The sequence below is a fragment of the Coffea arabica genome, chromosome 3e (assembly GCF_036785885.1).
Source record: "Coffea arabica cultivar ET-39 chromosome 3e, Coffea Arabica ET-39 HiFi, whole genome shotgun sequence".
Classification (NCBI taxonomy): domain Eukaryota; kingdom Viridiplantae; phylum Streptophyta; class Magnoliopsida; order Gentianales; family Rubiaceae; genus Coffea; species Coffea arabica.
In genome coordinates, this window is record NC_092315.1 from 3,759,817 (window position 1) to 3,781,315 (window position 21,499).

General features: G+C 35.5%; 3 protein-coding genes across 3 annotated transcripts; 1 reads left to right on the top strand and 2 right to left on the bottom strand.

The window, feature by feature from the left end:
* Positions 1–337: 337 nt before the first annotated feature.
* LOC113734829 (uncharacterized) lies at positions 338–3,337 on the bottom strand. Its single transcript, XM_027261566.2, has 2 exons — positions 1,626–3,337; positions 338–1,158 (listed from the first exon to the last, which is right to left on the bottom strand). Exons 1-2 carry the CDS (start codon positions 3,081–3,083, stop codon positions 487–489), a joined length of 2,130 nt encoding a protein of 709 aa, XP_027117367.1. The 5' UTR covers positions 3,084–3,337; the 3' UTR covers positions 338–486.
* Positions 3,338–9,817: 6,480 nt separating this feature from the next.
* On the top strand, positions 9,818–12,513 carry LOC140038767 (uncharacterized). Its single transcript, XM_072084034.1, has 3 exons — positions 9,818–10,034; positions 10,138–10,347; positions 10,521–12,513. Exons 1-3 carry the CDS (start codon positions 9,818–9,820, stop codon positions 12,338–12,340), a joined length of 2,247 nt encoding a protein of 748 aa, XP_071940135.1. The 3' UTR covers positions 12,341–12,513.
* A 4,160-nt stretch (positions 12,514–16,673) lies between these two features.
* LOC140038855 (calmodulin-like protein 11) lies at positions 16,674–18,791 on the bottom strand. Its single transcript, XM_072084397.1, has 4 exons — positions 18,561–18,791; positions 18,154–18,311; positions 17,941–18,021; positions 16,674–17,025 (listed from the first exon to the last, which is right to left on the bottom strand). Exons 1-4 carry the CDS (start codon positions 18,634–18,636, stop codon positions 16,888–16,890), a joined length of 453 nt encoding a protein of 150 aa, XP_071940498.1. The 5' UTR covers positions 18,637–18,791; the 3' UTR covers positions 16,674–16,887.
* Positions 18,792–21,499: the final 2,708 nt, after the last annotated feature.

The window sequence follows — 21,499 nt, forward strand, 5'->3', positions numbered from 1 at the left end:
ACTGTCCATGTGCTGCGATCAATGAAAGTTTTCATTCTTTGCTAAAAAAAGAACAAGAAAAAGTACGTAAACTTTTGTTGCAGAGGTAGCGTAGCTGACCGGGGATTGGCCTACCTAAGATGCACCGACAACAGGGCAATTCATCAGCACGATGACTCGTTAATTCTGAGCCTATTAAGGGCCTGCATTAAGTTGGAAAGATCAAATGCAAGACTCTGCTTATCCAGTTGTATCTGTTAAACTATATGATAGAACTATGATTTTGAATATTATTATTTTCTGTCTTGTGTTTTCTATGATTTTTCTGTTGTTTTCCTACGAAACTAGAGAAAAATCCTATTGAAACATGATATTTTCATTTTAACTTCAAACAATCTACCCGACATGATGAAACATGGAACAATCTAGCACCAGATGCTTGTCTATGCGCAGATTTAAGCTGGCAGAGATCTGCATCTAACAATTGTAAGAGGATTTCAATCACTTTTATACAAGAAAATCAACATTTTGCAGCTCTACAGGTGCTGTTAAATGCCCATCCCTTATAGCCTGCAAATCCCTGGAGTTACCTTCCAAGTAATTTCTCATGAAAGCAACCATGATTCCTCCAACAAATCTTCTCATGGGGTCTCTGGACTCCCCATTTTTGCACAAACAATACGTGGCCTTGCCTCGAAGCCCTGAAGTGTCATCATCTAGCATATCAAGGTGGCCATAATCTCTGGCCACAAAGTAACACGCTGGTTTTTGACATTCATTGTAGAAGTCCTTGTGATTCACTCCTTTAGGAGCCGAAGGAGGGAAAAGAAAATTGCTTCTTAATTCGCCCAATCCTGATCCAATGATTGATACTGCCATGTCAAGATTAAAGGAATGAGGATTGTAGGTGAGAATTGGTGGCATTTGTTTCCCTTTCTCCACTCCATCCACAGGATCTATGCCTATTAATGCTGAAAACTTCAGTGAAGTCACCGCTTTTCCTAGAGCTACCCCAAAAGCTACTTTTCCTCCGCGGCTATGCCCTGCAAGTGCTAGCTTACTTAAGTTTGCCTGAACCTTGGGTGGTAGCAAATTCTGTAGTCCCTCTGATAACCAATTGGCTATTTCAGCTGTGGCATTAATTTCTTCTGTTGTATCTGGTCCTGCCATGCTGTATAACTGATGTAACGCAATTGGAATATATTTGTGAGCCAAGGGATGAAAGATCAACTTTCAATTGTTATAGAAAAATGCAGTTTTTCAATTGTTCTATGAAATGTTTCCCAAAATTTTGCCTGAAAGAAACTCAAAGATGGAACCAGCAGTAGGCTAAACCAAGCCCAGATGATAATCACATTCCGATTGTAACAATAAAGCTATTGTTGTCCATTCTCATATGTAGGTCATTAAGGCTGACAATCTTGGGTCCTCGAGGAATCCCAATATCCAAAATGTGGTAAAAATGATTTTGCAATTGTGATAATCGTGCATTAAAAGTCAACACAGAAATATATGAATGTGATCAGTTGTTTCGTGTTGGGGGGGGGGGGGGGGGTTTGGAGGAGGAGGTGACAACTGACAAGTGAGATGCATTAGTTTGTGGTATCAACTATAGCACCAAAAATTTCAGAGTAAAAGATGTAGACCTGTGGAGCAATGACGATAAAGCCATGAGAAGCTATATGTTGCACAAGCTGAGAATAGAAAGAGTTGTAGAGAAGATAGCCATGAATGAACAACAGCACTGGGAAAACTCCAGCTTCTGATGGTATGCCAATTAAGAGTGGCTTTGGAGGACGAGCAAAGCCAAGTAAAGCATTACCGATGCTAGTCTGCTGTTCAACTTTTAGCAGCTTGGATATGTACTTTCCAACGCCAAAAACATTCCTGGAGATAGAGGAAACAACAGATGAGGATGCAGTGAAGACCATGGCAAGTTCTTTGAGCTTCTTCTTTCTTCTCTCGAGATTATAATTTCTTTTTGTCTGGATTAAGTTCAGAACAAAAGCTACGACTGCAGCTCCTGAACCAACTTCACCTATTGATGATATTAGCCTGCTGATTCGAGCTTTCAAAGGCGTATGCTCAATTGACTCACTGCTCATTGAACTTAGCATCTTTCCTCGAGTTGTATTCATCCCAACAGATGTAACAAGCATTCGAGCGCATCCGACAGTCACCTTGGTGCCAGAAAACAGGAAGGGATTCTGGTCATGATGCTGAATTTCATGATCATGAAAACTTCCAGTCGTAGTCATGCTGGATTCATCAACACGTAAAGCTTGCCCTTCAATGAGCAGTCCATCAGCAGGTACTTGGTCCCCAATCTTCAAGCATATAACATCTCCAACAGCAACTTCTGATGTTGAAATATGCTTCGGCTTGCCATTTCTCATGACTTCAACAGGACTACTGTCACTAACCATGAAGTTCTCGCTGAAGTTTCTGTTTTTCCTGAAATCAGTACTGGCCACGATGGATAGGACAACAAGAACAGCAGAAAATATGCTTCCACCATCATACAGCCCTTCCATTAGTCCATTGCTCTTAATGTCAAAACCAAGAGCCATCATAGCAAAAGCCAGGAAAATATTGAGTTTCGAATCATCAAAAGCTTCCCAAACAAGATGGAACAAATTCTTTCCAGCAGCCTTGCTATATGTGTTAGTACCAAAGGCTTCATGCCTACGTGAAATACCTGCATTGTCATCACTATCTATTCCACGATGCACATCACTATTAAGAGAATTAGCAATCCCATGAACGCCTCCAAATTTATGGAGCTGATCAAGGCTTCTCATCTCAACAATGTGCATCAGGCTTGACTGATCAATAGTGAAGCAGGGCAGATCCTGAACAATGTCCATAACGACTCTATCGTCAGTTGCAACTGCTGAATTTTCTTTCCAATTTTTGGCTGTTGATTGAGACGGAATGAGACAAGTTATGCTCTTAACGCTGGTATGGACTCCTTTGAAGCCCCTTGAGCAGTGGACTGATAGAAGACAAGAATCCCGTATCTTTATATTGTATCCACCAAGATTGGGTGGAAGATGTACAGAAAAGATTCTGCAGCCCAACTTCGCTCGAGTCATTGCTGACATTTTGTCAAATCCCAGGAAGATGAAGCATAATATTTCACAATTACCAAGTAAATTGACTGTCACTTGACAAACAAAATGGACTTTGAATACACAGAAGAGAAATTCATCCAAAGAATGGAACAAAAGCAATAACAGCTGAGAGGATCATAGTAAGGTAAAGGACAAGAATAGATTTCAAAATGTCAGCTGTTAAATTTCTTGAATTCATTAAAATTCCTCTTGATGCTTCGAAAAGAACAAAAAAAAAATCTAGGAGAAAAGTATTTGCAATTGGAGTTATGAAATGGAATGAATTTGGTTTTGAATTGAATCGGCATGACTGACATGTCAATATATAGTGCTCACTCCCCTGCCACCTCTCCTCTGGCCGGCACTTAGATATTATCCATGCACTTTCTTGGGCAGAGCTGTAATTGGTGGTGGAACCCAATTTTTATTCATATGTGGAAGAATCAAGATTCCGTGGAAGAGCTGAGAATCAGAGGCTCCATTAATACTGATAGGTTCCGGGATTTTGTACCATGAATCAAATCAGTCAAAGGTCGAAAGTGGAGAACACAACCATCTCCAATTAACACAATTTGATCATGCCGGACATATTAGCTAAAAGCTTTACAATGGAGAATCGAATGCTTACGTGCATGAAATTATTACCATTTTATGCTCTTACATTTTGAGAGTCTTCAAATTTATGCTACTGGGGTATATGCGGCACAGCCCTCGTCCAAAACACACCACCATCTTTAATGGTGTATGACTTTTTAACACACACTTCCGTCAACCCTTGCCAAAAAATACCTAAAAAAATTTGTTCCTGTTAATTTATAACCATATTGGTGGACTTGGTCTATTGTCTGTACTGGGTCACATAATTGTTTTGTTTCGCGAGCTGTGTTTGAGTAAACAAGTCTGGACCATATGACTATCCTCCGAGACACTTTGATGGGAAACATTTAGTGGACTGACTAGTGCATTTAGGATATGGATTTACGCTGTAACATCATATTTAATGAAGTACTAGTAGTCTCAAAGATAGCTTGCTTCCTTGAATTGGTAATTCTCTTCTCATCCAAAAAGAAGAAACAACTTTTCTTTCTCTCTTTTTCTTAAGAATAAGAGAGGTGGGATTTAAGAAGCAGGAAGGGAAAAAAAGGGAGTTGAATAGAAGATCTTAAATTCCTGGGGTATCAACCCTAACTACTAGATCAAGGTCTCTTCGATCCAAAAAAGAGAAAAAAATGAGAGAGAGAACTTGTAGGGTTTCTATTATGTTATTAGTACTAGCTTTCACCCCAACTGGATAATCACAGGGGAGCCATAAGCTGATGTATCTACTTCTTTTTTTCTTTTGCTTTTTCTACTTCAAAGGCACAAAAAAAAAGGCATCTATATATGCAAAATCTTAAGTCTCATAGTTCAATAGAGAAGATAAACCACGTCCACGAAGTTGAAGAAAATGTTCAAGAAAACTCAGCAACAAAAGTAGATTACATTTTTTGTTCTTCAAATTTCTTCTTGAACCTCAGTTTTCTGCAAGTACTGGTGCTAGTGTTCAATCCAAATTGGAACTTGTAAATTATTAGAGTCTTGACCCAAAAAGAACGGCATGCGTATTCATCTGCTTAAAACCATTCTTAATGGCGTAACGACTTTTATCATTCTTAGGAAGGTAATGGGTCGGAACAAGTTGAAAGATGACCAATGACCAGCGAGAATAAACAGCTAAATTTTGGGTAGGAAAATATTAGTCTTTCTTTTCTGCCCCTCAAGAAGAAGACTCATAAAATACGACCAAGCTAGTCCAACAGCACAAAGCTTAAGTATGGATCATATTATAAAATCAATAGCGTTCCACTGCATAATTTTTTTTTTCTTTTTTCTGAAAACAAAATCCTAATAAGTTTAATGTTTTCCACGTTTTGGAAACACAAATATCAGGAAGTCATTCATTTTCAATAAATTGAAAAAGCTAAAGTTACCAACCACGCGAGGATTAAACTCCATTAACACGAGTGCTGATACAAGTCCATATCAACTAACACACATGCGTTTTTGGAAAGAAATATTAACAGATTAACGTTGAATTTGATGTTTGGCATCTTCGACTTACTTCACGAGGTCTATACTAATACTCTTTCTGTCTCATTTCGATAGTCTTGATTTTTTTTTTCACATTATTTCAAAAAATTATTTAACTTTATTAAAAAAATAGATGTGACATGCTATTATTCTAAAATACTCTTATGTTAAAACTGGTGTATGACTAATTATTATAACTTTACATTATTTACAACAATAATATTGATGGAAAGTTGTACCGTTCAAGTCATGAATCAAAATAATTATTGATGAAAAATTTAATCGTATTAAATAAGATGGGTTATGCTCCCTGGTAACAAAATACATTAAATAAGGATATTTTAAAGAAATTATAAATTAACTATATTTCTCGATTGAAAAGTCAACTATAATTTAGAAGATATGAAAAAAAAAATTAGACTGTTAAAGCGGGACGAGGAAATAGTACTTTGTTCTCCACTATCGAAATATCATGCAGTACGTATGGTTGATCAAAGATAGTCCCGATACAGACATCATTGTTCTTTTAATTATTTTTATCTGATGTGCGAGATATAATTATAGCTAATCTAATCTAGTGGAAAAACTGACCAATAATAGCAGTTGGAAGACATTAAAGGATGGGGTGTCTTCTGGGATCAGGTTAATAAGCAAAAGTCTTGACCGTTTCGGTAAAAAAGACAAACGATGGGGACACGCAGGGGAGTTATACTGGGGTCTAGAGGAACTGCATAGTCGGGCGGCTCTACTGGCTTGCCCCTGTGGGGTTTCCATCCCACATCGGTTCCTGGGGGGGTTTGGGTTTGGGTTTATTAATCCCTGGGAGCTCCTCAAGAGTTGCCGGCTTTTGAGGTGTCTTCTGGGATCAGGTTAATAAGCAAAAGTCTTGACCGTTTCGGTAAAAAAGAAGACATTAAACATGGGGCAAAATGTACTTTCAGACGACTTCAATGTTACCAAATGCACTTTTATGCCAGAGTCAATTAAATTGTTTGAACTTCAAAATTTCAACAATGCACTCATGTTACTCCACTTCAATTTTTTTCTTCAAAAAGTGCAGCCCCATCTCATTTTAATGCGTTTGTACAGCTATGAAAACGATAATAGGTTTTATTTATATTGCCTGAGGCTTTTGAATTCTCATCTATTCTGTCCATAGTAATGATGCCATTCGCAAACAAGCCTCTTAACATGAGAAATGGTTGATGAGTCCTTGGTATGGTGAATAAAACCTCAAGATTTTTAGACGTTCTAAGTTCAAATCCCTCATTTTTCTCCCTCTCAATTTCTTAAATTCCACCCTTTTCTCCATTACAAAAAAAAAATAGAGTTAAAACAGAAAACCATGAGAAATGAAGTACTGATATGAGTCAAATTAAAGGGCAAAAAGTACCTTGAAACTGTGTATTTTCCAGTACAAATGGATAGAATAGAGCAGTCACGTTGAAAGGGAAAAAAAGTGCATTGAAACTAGGCGTCTTTTCCATTACCCATGGATATTATATTACAAGACAGTCTACGTGACAAGCAATATCTAGAATCTGTCCCATTTTTTGGAATTGCATGGCTTCTTGTTTTCTTAGTGATTTCTTTCAGTCTTCACCCCACTTACGACGGTTATCGATCGTCCAAGATTACGGCAGATTTCTCAAAGGAAACTCGAGGGATCAAAGTCAAGTCACATGCACAGTGCAAATTCTTTCTTCTTCTTCTTCCTTTTTTTTTTTTTTTTTTTTGGTTTGCAGTATTTCCTGGTCCAACAATTAATGTTATTGGTGGTTGTATACTGGCTATATACACTAGCATACAAACATGACTTGCATTCGCACTATGCTGCATTTTTTTTTTTATGGATAGAATAGAAGAGTGGAAGAAAATAAATGTGAAGAAAAAAAAAAAAGAATCCAGTCAATGGTATTGAAAGTGCTTTGGAAAGTATGTAGTAATCAAAGACCATTTCCATTAAGAGCACAAAAGTATAGAATGTGCTTTTGACCAATAATGGTGTTGCATGTAACACATTTTCACTTAGAAGGTCCATTTTCTTATTCTTCTCTAATTTTTTTTTTAAATAAATTTTTCCATCTCTCCAACTGCATTATTTCCCAAGTACACGTTATTGAGGATGTATGTTGGACGTTGGACGATGGCATTAAATTGGTAGTGAAAGATGTAGGGTATGCTTGTGTTCATTTGTCCAATTTTCCTTCTTCTTTCTTCTGTACTTTTTTTCTATTTTCTCACGACGAAACACTTTCTTGGTCAAAATAGTGTGGTTACTATAAAGACTGAAGAGGAGGGTAGAAGGGAATGTGGTTGTTTGTGATTTATTTCTCCATTTTGTTTTCCCTCCTTCCCCACGAATTAAAGTGGCAATCGTCATGGCAATTACCTAATTTTTTTCAAAAAAAAAAATAAGTGATAATTGTTCTGATATTTTCCAGTTCAGTGGCTGATGGGTCCAGTAGATTAACTCTACAGGCCGCTTCGAGGAAACCATACATTGGTTATCTGAGGGATGTGGAGAAGCTCAGTAGCCCAATTAATTGTTGGAAGCTAGGGCCCAACAAAATGGTCAGCCATCAGAGGGGCTTGGGGGGGAGCAAATTAGTCAATAGTATGTAGCAAGACCAGCCTCTGTTACCGTGTTTGGCAAAAAAAAAAAAAAAAAAAAGTAATAAGACCAGCCCCGCGAGTAGTCCGACTGGTTGCCTCGCTGTGTATCCTTGAGGTAAGGCTCTATACATTTTTAGAAAATTAGTCTGCACACCAGAACTAGGGGATTATATTATTGAGCACCCGTTAAGAGTGTTTATTTTTTGCGAGAGGGTAGTCAATTTGGGAAACTATCTAAATATAGAGATGGAATAGATGTGAATTTAGGTATAATTTAGATGTGTTGACGAGTGTTTATTAGTCATTCATTATGACAAAAAAATTTCTATATTGTTTAAAGTGTTGGTTAACGAGTGCTCTTAATGAGAGGTTTCAAGTGTTAATTTTTTACAAAAGTAAAATTGATTTGAGAAAATATTGAAATACAAATGGACCAGTAAATGTAAGTATGTGTATTCCCATTATAAATTAAGTGTAATTTAGATATAGTATAAGTAACCGGAGGAATTCAAGGACGTCAATATATTCGAGTGCTTCAAGCAATATTCTCTCATCATATCCACTATCACCAAAAATATATATATATATATATATAATAAGGATCTGATCTGTGTCAACTAAAAGAAAAGCTTTAACAAACTTCTCCATAATCAAGATGAATGGGATTTGCTATGATGATTTAGAGAGCTGATTTATAATAAAGCATGGTAGAGTGGATTCTCGCCAACAACTTTACTACAACTCTAATTGATCAAAAGAATTAAGAGGGTCCATCTATTTAACTTTCAAGTTTAGAATGTGCATAAAGAAAGAGGGCTCTGATTAATGAAAATGCAAAGCTAATGATGAGATTAGCACTGAGAGTATATGCATTAGTAGCAATCTTAATTGCAGTTAGCCTTTAACACCAAGAGATGCAAAAATTGAGACCCACCATATCACAATCCCCCTATTGGAATCATAATTCCCCATTCACGAGGCAGGGCCATGGATCAATACCAAATATATTTTGTGAGACCAAATAGTTCTCGAGCCAAATTCCACCCTTGCATAATTTCTGGTCCAATCATGTATTAATTCAATTCATAGTATGTGAGTTACACATGTGAATATAGGGCGGCATCAAGCTTCCTATTTCTTTTCCTTGATGGAGTTTGAAGTCCTGGAAAGTTTGCATAAAATAAGAAAAATATGTGCATTGTAGAGTAAATTAGTTCTACAAGAAAGGTAGAAGTGGATCTAAGACGTTCCTTTTACAGTTTTTCTTTCTTTGTGCTCGCAAGCTAAGATATGTTCCTAAAAAACACAACAGCAAGCCGCATAATGCACCTTTTGCTAGGTTTCTTGTTTTAAATAGCACCAAGCTGCTAAACTATCAGTATGTTGGCCTGGAAAAAGTGGTGCCATTCTGGCAATGGATATTCCTCCCAACCAAGAGATTTAGACATAGCAATAAACTATGTAAAGGCAGAAAAACATAAAGGCTAAAGAAAGAAACCTGTCCAACAGCAAAGTGATCTTTAGTTAAACTACAATTTTCTCATCAAGCCACGAACAAGAAAACAGGAACAGCAATGCAGGTTGTACTAGGCACTTTTATGTGGTTCATCTGATTCCTGATTAATCAAAGAAACAAGTCTTGAGCTTAAAGTAATGCAAGTGAAGTGGCCGTGCCAATTTAGTATTCACACATTGGACGTCTCAGTAAGAGTTCAAAAATGTGTTGTTCTCCAAAGCTTCTAGCGATTAGCATGTGCAGTTCATCATGATCATCATCATAATGATGGTATGGTTTTATTCAACTTTGTGATTTGGAATCGTTATGATTAATGAACCAGCGTTGGAAAGACTTGCTACCAAAATGCATAATTGGCTATCAAGTGCCTATTTGAGAGTACTGTTCTATTGCAGGAATCAAGCAGTTGAACATGAAAAGAGAGATGGGGAACCAAAATGCATCAGGAATAAAAGGCATGTTTGTATCAGATGCTCAAGTCTGTAGTTTCTTATGTTTGAACTTATATGTGTAGTTGATGACCATGTCTAATTTATATCTATCTGCTGTAGAAGAGGAGAAAGCAACAGTTAAAGTTCCGCAAGAACCCCAGGAAGCAGCTCGCGAAGACGAAATGAAAGGAGAAAACCACATAATTCCTGAAGTTGACACTAAGGATTTCCAGGAGAAAACAGAATCTTCTGATGATTTCTCGGTTACTACAGATTCTAATGCTGAACGGCATGAGTCAGATGAAAAAGGTTAATGCTTCCCCTTATAACTCTAAACATATAATTTTTATCTAGTACTTATGCTTCCCGGATTCAACTACAGTAAGTTGAAAACATGTAGTTTTCATGTTAGAGCAAGGAAACAAAAAGTCTGATCAGCCTCCTCCTCCATATCCTGAAGCTGCAAAAGAATCAGATCATTTAGTCAGTCAGGAGAATTATGTCGATGAAGCTGATTCAGCCTATGAGGCAAACCATGAGAAACCACTAGAGTCGAACCTGGGCGAGATTACGCCCATAAATGGCAAGATTGAGAGTCATGAAAACGGCATCATTCCAAGAGGTCAGTTCCTAATACTTCTCTTATAAGAAGGCACATCATTTATGAAGTTAGATTACGATCTCATCAAGATCACCTTGTGTAGTATTATTAACAGCTTAATATACAAATATAGAAGAGTTTCAGGGAGACGAGATATTTTCCATCTTAAAATTTTTTCTTCATTTGCATGCCAGAAACCGATGCACAGAAGGTTGAGATCACTAACTCAAATTCCAACATAGAGAGCACTTTTCAAGATTCAAAAACTGTTAATGATACCACCACACCGCTAGAAGAGCATCAGAGTTCATCATCCCATCAGATTGAGGAAGTCATAAAACTGAGTGTCACATGTCACGTAGAGGAGAAAAAACATGATTGCAGTGAGATCCATAGGGAAGGAAATAGGGACGATTTGATGCTAGAGGAGTCTCCTGATGTAGAAGATAAATCATTGGAAATGAACATTTGCATAGAAGAAAGTGTCAGCAAGGCTATAGAGGAAAATGTTCAGCATGGTCATAGAAATAATGGTGATATTCAACTACCCCTGAAAGATAATTTGAACGACGTTTTAAGTTCACCAACTGAAACAGTTCCAGAAGTCAGTCGAATAGGTCCTTCATCTGAAACTCCTGATCCAAAAAAGAAGCATATTGTCCTTGCTGAAGAGATCAATTTGACCAGTGATGGATCAGAAAATCCAGAGAAAGAGCCTGACTCTGGTCGTGCTCATTTTTCTGATCAGATGGCCTTGATGGATGATGCCACTCCAGGAATGATTGAGCAAGAAGCTTGTAGCAAGGAGAATGGAGAGGAAAATACGGTTAAAATGAGTTCTAGCCCTGATTTGGACATGGTTAATCAGAATAAGGGGACCAAAGTGATTTATACTGCTGCAGAACAAGAACCAGAAGAATGCAGGGATAAAAAGGTGGTCCTTGTGGTGCCTAAAACGATTTCAGTGTCAAATGGATTGAGGTCTATGGATAAGTATGATGAAGGAGAGAAGGTAACAGAGAATCTGTTAGTTGAAGAAACAGAAAAAAGAAACGATGACTCGACTTCAACAGGAAATGGCAGACATAATGCAGGGGCAGCAGAGGAGTCTTTGTCCAGCTTCGAGTCATCTGAAGGGGAAAACATTCCAGTTTCTCTAACGTCAACATTCAACTTGGAAAATGATCTGCCTGCAGATTCTCCCACTTCATCATTTAATCAACAATGGGACAATGGATTATGCTCCAAGGCTGCAGAAGATTGGAACAAATGCACTGTCAACTTGAAACAATGCAGCAGCTTTGATGTCTTTATTGCTGAAGTATCTACTTCCAATGCACAAAAAGCATCCATCCAAGCTCTTAATCCCAGCAGTGCACTAGAAAAGGTAAACCATGTCCAAGAACTTGAACAGAATGTTCAAGCAAACTCAGTGACAGAAGGAGATTACAAGCAACACTTGATAAGCGAAACATCTTCACTGCCAAGTTCAAAAGCACAAGAAAATGCAGCAAGGGTAAGCATTGAATCAAATCCAGATCATCCAGTTGCCCGAGTTAAGCAGAGAAAGTCCCCCAGCTTTGAATTTGGCATCCCAATTGATGCAAGATCCGAAGAATCTGATCAAACTCCTCTACTGGTTCGCGACAAGTCTCTAGCCAGAAGCTTCTCAGGCCATGCTAACGTAAGATTCCAAAATTCAATGGTCCCAACTGATTATGGTCGAAAGTCATTAGACTATGAGCCAGTAGCAGTGGAAGAAAAGACCATTAGAATGGAAAGAAGCGATTCAGACATCTCGAGAGATTTATTCACCAGCTTATTGAGGAAGGATGAAAAGCCAACTGTTGAGCTTGCACCAGAGAAAAAAGAGAGCCATATTGCTGATGACAAGGCATTGGAATCGCCATCATCTGAGGAACTTGCATTGACTTCAATCAAAACAAGTGGAAAACGCAGGCCAAGATCTTCCCTTTTGAGTGCCTGCATATGCTGTACAGCAGCTAACAACTGAGGGCCAAGAAGAAACATGCATTTCCCTTCTACATTTCTATTTTTCATGGTTGTTATCTTGTTTAATCTTATCATTTTTCCTTTTTTCATTTAATTTTTTTGCAAAACACTGTGATATTGATTCCATAGATTGTTTTGTACCATTTAAAAGATGATTTTGAGAGATTGAAAGAAGTGAGAAAGGAATATGTCTTTGAGGAAGAAAGAGCGAAATTGTGGAAAAAAGAAAAATTGAAAGAAGTTCTTAGTGCCATGGCTATCAATCTTCGTTTTGTTCTTTTTTTTTTGGGTAAATTACATTTTACCCCCCTGTGGTTTACCCTTTTTTTACATAACCCCCTTGTGGTTTCAAAAGCTATACATAACCCCCTCATGGTTTGGATTAAAGTGTCAAAGTAATGGAAATAATCACTCGTAACGGAATTTCTAAAAATGTCGAAATTACCCTTATAAATACATGACACATTAACCCCGTATGATTTTTATATTTTACCATATAACCCCCTTATGGTTTAATATTTTACCATATAACCCCCTTATGATTTTCAAAATATACACATAACCCCCCTTGGTTAATACATAAATTTCAACCCTGCATAAGGGTATTTTTGACATTTTAGGTGACGCCGTTACGAGTAACTATTTCCGTTACTTTGACACTTTAATCCAAACCATAAGGGGGTTATGTATAGCTTTTGAAATCATAGGGGGGTTATGTGAAAAAATGCTAAACCACAAGGGGGTAAAGTGAAATTTGCCCTTTTTTTTTATATAGCTTTTGAATAAATTTATTATTCGTGTTGATTGTAGTTCTGGATTCCGATTTCACATGTAAACTTCAAGAATCTGAGGATAAGAGTACTATTATTGTTTGGATTTGTTGCCATTGCTTTTTCAGATCGTGAATTCTATTTGCTCCTTTGGAGATAATCGCTTTTTTCGTGTCAAAAGCCTCAACCTCCAAATGTAAACTGTTCACGCCTATGAAGAACTGGCTAGTGCTGGATTTTGGCGAAGGTGGTGCAGCAGCCCCTAAATTATGAAAAAATATATCATGTCTATTTTAGATCCTTTAGAAACTGCAGAAAATTATTACTTCCTCATGTACAACTCACCCCCACACCCAAAAAAAAAAAAAACTTCAAAACAAATCATTTTTAGTATTAAAAACTATACCTTATACAATCAACGATTGGCCTATAATTTTTGTTTTGCGTCCTAACTTTAGGGCTTTTTCTCGGTTGATTATTTTAATTGATTATAGATTTTGATTTTCGATAATCAGTTTTGTGATATTCTCAGTTACTTTTGTATTCTGATTATAGATTTTTTAATGATAAAAAAATAAAATCTATAATCAATTTCTGTAATCAGATTTTGTAAAATCTAAAACAATCGAGAACAAAGTCTTAATTACTTTCTACTTCATTCTGTGTCTAAAAAGACATAGAGATGAGCAGACATAAATGGTGCAAAACAAGAATTTCTAGTAATTTTGTTTTGATTCAAATTGCATGAAAGCTTCCTTCTATTTTTGACAAAAATGGTTTCGATCATGCAATTGTGCAATAATTTCCTTGGTAATTTGTCCTTCACAAACCATAATAAAAGTTCTTCTTGGATGAGTATATGATGTGTACTAGCATAGTTGAGCAATACACAAGAGATAATACAAAATTTTTGTTTTTAGGTGGGATTTTCTCCATAAAATGTTTGGCAATTGGGTGGGGACTGGGGAACACGACACCGACTCCTGTAACTCAACGATGATCAGTTTGCTTACGTAAAACCCACGCTAGAGTCGGTGATCACCTACCTTGTGATTTGTGGACTGATTCAGCATTTTGAATATCTTTTGCCCCTCAAATGCAATATTAATTTATGACCTTGAAATATTGACAGGGAAATTCTGGTTCCCCCAGGTCATCGCTTAACTGTGTCTGATGAAGACTCCTTAATTTAGCTATTTAATCCTTTTAAAAATACAATATTCTAGAAGCATGATCAAATTAAAGTCTAGGTAATTGTAATTGACCAAATTTAAGGCACAGAGTGGTTTTTTTTTTTTTTCATTTTCTTTTCTTTCTTTTAACTGCTACTGTAATATATGGTATGTGGGAATTGAATTATTAAAATTTTTTCCCTACTTACGCCCTTAATGGCTTGAGTTGATGCTTTGACCTCTCAGTTAAGAACCTATAGACTATGTTTGGTAATTAAAATTATTGCTGCCACATTTTGCACTTCTCAAATAGAGATGTCTCCTTTGTACTTTTGGGTACTAATATTTTTTTCCCCTTTCTTCCCTGGCAATCGATGAAATACCTTACAATCTTTGGCCATGACACACTTACTAACTTAGAGCTAATTTAGGGAGTTATATCTGATTATTGATTCCATTGTTTTTTTAAAACTTAGATGGCCAATAGCCAATCATAAAAGCTTCAGACGTCTAGATAAATCTTATCATCCAACTACTTTGATCATTTCTTTTAGGATTAATCTTTCTTACACCGACAATCTATATACACTATCACCGTTGAATTCGAGATAGTGAAATTCAATTTCTACACATATGTCATGAATTCAACAGTGATAACGTATACACTGTCGGTGTATATAAGATTTACTCTTTTTTTATTAAAAAAAAGTACAGATGAATTCAACTCCGATCACCATTATGAAAGAGGGCATTACTTCGATCATTGCTTTGCTTGTTCTCTAGTAAGTGAGGCAACAAAATTTCATTTGCATTTTAATCTGGAAAAGACCTTCGAGTAGTAGGTCCAACCCATATTAGGCTTCACTTGAGAAGTTAAATAAACTATAAACGACTAAGAAATGAGGCAGTTACATATGCAGCTTTTGGATAGGGAAGAATAGGGGTTAGATTCTCAGTCAATGCCTCCAGAAGAGGTCAACTGAAATTTCAAAGCAACAAACCTTCAACAACCAGTATTTGGTGATGAAAATAACAGGTATGACTAAATTAAAGTTGACCTATAAGAAAGCAAAGAATTAAAGGGCAATAAGCACGCAAAGAATACGTATAATTTTTTCAAAGAGTTTGCGGTGTAAGAGAAATTTTTATTCTTCAGCTCTAATTATTACACAATGATATAGTTTATGAAACAAAAGTATTCCCTCCGTCACATTGTTAATGTCATATTTGCACTTTATTGATATTTCAAAATAAGAGTCACCATTTCAAATTTAACACATACTTTTTAATCTTGCCATTTGAAAAAACAACTTTTTAAAATCTCAATGCACATTAAACAAGAAAATATTTTGAATCTAAAGGATATATATATATATATATATATATATATATATATGTGTGTGTGTAAATTCATCAATATCGCCTCATCTAAACATAATGATTACTATATCTTCATAAAAAATTAGATTCCTAAAAAAAACGACTCTAATATTGGGATGGAAGGAGTATATACTAATCATGAATGATAAAACAAAAAAGGTTATTCTTGTTTTTATTGTTAAATTCGTGATTTAAGCTCCTTTATTTCCCTGTCAGTATTGGATAGTATCATCCAAGTCTTCAATGACCAAGAACAAAAACGCGTATGACTGTACTACTACACATCGGTCCATGAACTGCAAAATGTTTGGGAGTCGAGGGAGAAAACCAACAATTAATACAGTGATACTTTTCTTCTTAATAGTTAAGGAGCCTAAATCTACCACAAAATAGTCAACTTTGTTGGGGTTAGTAGTGAACCATACAAGAAATTGCAATATGAATTTACGACAATGGTAGTGGTTCCAAAAATAAGAGATGACTTGTTATATTTTCCATTTCATTTTTGATATATAGCAGAGTTGTGTTTGGATTGCATTTTCCATCATTTTTCATGGAAAAATTACTGTAACGATTTGATGTATGTGAGGGAAAAAGATAATAGGAAAATGGGATCACGGAAAACTACGTAATTTTCCGACGGAAAACAGCAATCCAAACAAGGCCGATCATCAAGAAAATAGTCAATAAAATCGATGTTTTGTCTTTAATTCAAATGAATTACTACTAATTCAGAAGCAAGTTATGGTGTAATGGAACCATTAGGGTCCGTCCACTGATCAAACAAGGGTTCTTAGAGTTCTTTCCACTATCAGAGTTAGGGTTTGAGTGCTAGTTGAAGGTTGAAAGAGCATGAAAAGGAGTTGGAGAATAAAAAAAAATTATGATGTAATGGAACGAAATGTGTCTTTTTTTTTTTTTCAAGTTTTGACTGTGATATAAGACTACCTGGAATAGTAGTATTTGAGCATTGGAGCCTGAATTGAAAGGAGAAAACTCGTGAAGAATTGGCTTGGATCACAAATGAAAGAATACAATAAATACTTTTTTGTTTCCTTCAAGAAGATGAAAGAATCCAATACATAGTTAATTAAATTGGATTACAATCACCCTATACTAAGTTAACAATTGACCAAACCATTGAAAGAAATAGATTTTAAGAATACAAATTAGTAAAAGAGATTAATCTGAATGGATCACAATCAATGAAAATCAAGTCCTAGCAATTATCCAACGGTCGTCATCATCTTAACAAATTCATCATAATTGACTTGACCATCACCATCCAAATCAGCCTCTCTGATCATCTGCTCCACCTCTTCATCAGTCAGTTTCTCCCCTAGATTGATCATCACGTGCCTCAGCTGCATGGGATCAAAGAGTTTTCTTTTTTGTTATTGCTTTCCTTCAGACTCCACAATAATCACTAAACTATTGGGCATGAAAAAGAAAGTCAAAAAGGTGTATTCCTTCTTGGGTGAAGTTCATTGCATAAGACATTTCTTGGTATATATTAATATAACTGAGATGCCCCAGTAAGCTAGATGAAACAACTGTAAAACCATGCTAATTTATTAACTAATTTGAAACTTTGAAGCATTGACAGATCAATTTCCATGTGAACTACTCGCTGTACCATTTTAGCGCTCGCATGGAACCACATTCGTTTTATACACAGCAAGAATGATTCGGAAGTTTCAAAAAAAAAAAAAAAAAAAGAATGATTCAAAAAGGGAACATTTCCCAACAAATTTTTACGTTTTTTGTGAGTATATTATCCTATCACCTTTTTATCTCATATACATTGAATTGTTACATTATTTTTTTTTCTATAGAAACTTCAAAAACTAATAAATGTCCAAACGGGTTCTTTAAGGCAGTATGCCAGACTTTTCTATCTTTTGGAAAGTCACCATATTTTGATTTACTTGACCATTCATACTAGCCACGACTTATTTACTTTGTCTTTTCAACATTTGAAGTGAAACAGTTATCATGGCCTGCAACACTCCTAAAAGTATTCCTGCCTGATCAAGAACAGAGCAAAGTACCAAAACTCATTATATGTATATTCATGGTTGTGTAAATTCCTCCCCCCCCCCCCCCCCAAACAAACCACCAAAAAAAGAACTTGATAAAAGAATGCACCAAATAAGGGTTTACATGTCAGTTCGATTCAAAAGGAGTGTGAAACAACGTTTTTTATTTATTTATTTATGTTACTTTCTGCAATTTCAAGACAAAAGCAATTGGTATGGGGACTATCGGCCAGCTCTTACCTCACTGGCTGAAATGTAACCATTTTGGTCTTTGTCAAACACTTTAAAAGCCTCTTTAAGCTCCTCCTCTGCATCGGTTTCCTGTTTCAGCACCCAGAAAAAAAAATGATAAGAATACCATCGTGAGTGATCATACATCATTGTTATTAGTATATTTACTATTGTGATCATGTTATGTGTGTATATAGTATATATGGACATCAACTTTTGTACCTTAATCTTTTTGGCCATGAGGTTCAAGAATTCCGCAAACTCAATGGTTCCATTTCCATCAGCATCAACTTCACTAATCATGTCCTGCAGTTCTTCCTCACTTGGATTTTGATCCAGTGACCTTATCACAGTGGCCAATTCTTCAATGGTGATGCAACCTGTTGTGATATTAGTCATCAAAATCACATCGTCAGTACAAAATGATCAATTCCTTTTGTCATTCATTTGCTATACAAAAATGTTCCCGACCAGACGTGCCCTCGTGCAGATACCCATATAGTATGCCGTATGTTTTTCGCAGAAGAGTGTTATAATGAGATTGAGCAAAAGACGAAATGAGAAAGATGAAGATATATATATATATATATATATTGTTGTATTTAAAGAAAGAATGGAGTAAAACGAACCATCTCCATCCTTATCAAACAGACTAAAGGCTTCCTTGAACTCGACAATCTGTTCTTGATTGAGTACTTCTCCCATGGTTCTCCTCCTATTGTTTGAGTTTGGAACTTGAAAAAGCGTGTGTGAAAGAGAAGAGGTCAGGTCTACCAAACCAAAAAAAGGGAGAAAGAGAGAAGGCAATGACTAAAGAGACAAATTGTGAAACGAGAGAGAGAGAGCGAGAGAGAGAGAGAGGGGGCGAGATGAGCATAGCTCAAGCTTAGCTGGGGTTTATGTAGGAAGAATTCTAATGTGACAACGCACCACTACAATATCCTTGCATTGAAATTTGCCAGAAAATTCAAAAGTGAAATAGTAGTATATTAAACAAGTAGTAGTAGTGATAATTAGTCAAACATCACAGTAATTAGACAAATGTAAACTAGCTTTTCCCTGAGTATTGTGTTTGGATTGCCGAATTATCTCAAATGATATTTCACTTGCATCATAAACATATTTTCTAATTCATCTTTTTATATTCTCAACTACTTTTTATTTCATATAAATCATATTATAAAAAGTGTTATAGTAATTATTTCAAATAATACTACTCTATCAAAACACACTTGTTTGTGACGGGATGGGTAATGTATGCGAGTAGAGGAAGGGCTAGGACTCGATGAAAAAGACTTTCGATAGCTGGAAAGTAAATGATGTCAATCAATTCAAAAAGTTCTTTCCACACCAAAGAACAGACTACGGTTCAAAATGAGAATATGACTTTGAATAATTTGGTGCTATATTCCTGGATGAGATTTTGTCTCGGAAACCCATTTGACAAATAAGTTTTTTTTTTTTTATGTTTATCTAAAATTTTAGTATAATTTATTATAAAATTTGTAAAAACAATTTTTTGAGGCTAGTAAAAACTTTTCTTTAAGAAAAAAAAACTTTCCTTGTTTCCTTTTGTTTTTACTTTTTTCTTTCTTTTTCTTTTTCCCTTTCTTTCCTCTTCTCTTCTTCTCCCCCCATTGGCCAACCATCGTCACCAACACCTCCACAGGCAATCAGCGCCCGCGATCCTTTTTTCTGTTTCTCTCTCTCTCTCTCTGTCCAAATCTGATCGTGACGGCGGAGATGGTGGTGGATTGAGGAGGGGGGAAGGAATAAGAATAAAGGAAGGAAGGTAATTTGTTTGTGTCTTTTTTAGTATTTTAAAGTGTATTTTTGAAATTTTTAAGAAATTTTTTTAGATTACTATAATTAAGTTGTTTAAAAATTTGTAGAAAAAATTTGATAAAAAAAACTCCTTTGCCAAACCGGCCCACAAATACCCAAACAAAAAAAAAAGAAAAAAATCTGGTTATGAAAAGAATTATTAAAAAAACTTTTCTTGAACATTTTCTAACAATTTTTTTTATTTTAATTCATATATATACATCACATCACAAAATTATTACAGTAAACTAATTATATATATATATATATTCCAAACTACATGTAACAAAATAATTAATCAGCTTGACTGACCCTGGTTGACCCTTCAAATCTTAGACGATTTGGTTCGATGTAATGTATCTGTTCACATTGTGTACTAATTCCATGTATGGATAAAATTCGTATATTAGGTTAATCTTGTGAGAAATGGGAATTTTGCATAAGATAATTTTGGCCAGCTGTTTTGGTTCAATACTGAGGGGACAAAGAGCATTCAAAGAGAAGACCAGTGAGCGTATGGCCGTATTGGGAGGTGTGGGCTCTGCACTGTGCTTAGCATTGAAAAATTTTCACCCACAGGTCGAGCTGCATTACTTTCACCAGGCTTACACTACTGATTCAACACAATTTTTACACCTGATTTTATTTGATTAATTTTGAGCCACTAACCTATGGTGCAATCTTTATGGGGATTTTCTTTTATTTCTTATTTTTTTGAACATATATATATATAGCAGATCTGTGTTTATCATAATTTTGTTAGGAAAGAAACAAAGAAATAGAAAACACACCATTTCAACGTTACTTAGTGATACCCTTTTCACTCCCCACCATAACCAAAAAGAGGGGAAAAAAAAAAACTACGTTACTTCTTGTTCCATATGAGTAAGGGGGTGTTTGGTAAACGACTATGAGAAGCAGGAACGGCTAATGATATCAGGTTTGTTTGGATAGAGTATTATTTGAACTAATTACTGTAGCAGTTTTTGTGACGTGATGTATATGAAATAAAAAGGTGATTGAAAGTATAAAAAGGTGAGTTGGAAATTGTATTTATGATACAAACAAAATATTATTTGAGATTAATTCACTATCCAAACAAACTAAATTGTTTAAAATCACTATATATATTATTGTTTGGTAGATGATTACGATATTTAATAGGAATAGAAGTGTAGATCATGTACTATATCATTTTCCGTTTATGAGTTGGGTTTTAAATTGATCTAACTTTTTAATAGAATGAAATCCACACCACTTCCAAACCAAATATGTGGGACCTGTTTGACGCTAAGGTGGCTTATTAAAAGCCACTTAATTAATAGAGTTTTTGATCAAAGTACTTGTTAAGCGCTTAATCACATTATTGTTCGGATACATACTTATATAAGTACTTCTTCTATTTGATAACGTGTAATTTTGAATTCTAATACATATTTATCTCTTCATTCAGTTCGAACACTTGTAATACAATTATTAAAGTTATTTTTATTATTTAGAATAGAAAAGTTGTTTTGAAAGTACCAAATTTGAACTTATACTAAAAGAACTTTACTGGGCAAAAACTTTACTGCTCATTTCAAGAAATGAGATGTTCACCAAACGCGTTAAAAATATTCTTATTTTATAAAAGCACCTTTTTTTTTTTAAGTAAAAGCACCGCGATTTCAAATAGGACCTAAGAAAGTTATTTGGTGCTTACAATTAATTTATTAGTAATTGTGTACAACTTCGAGCGCTGCGC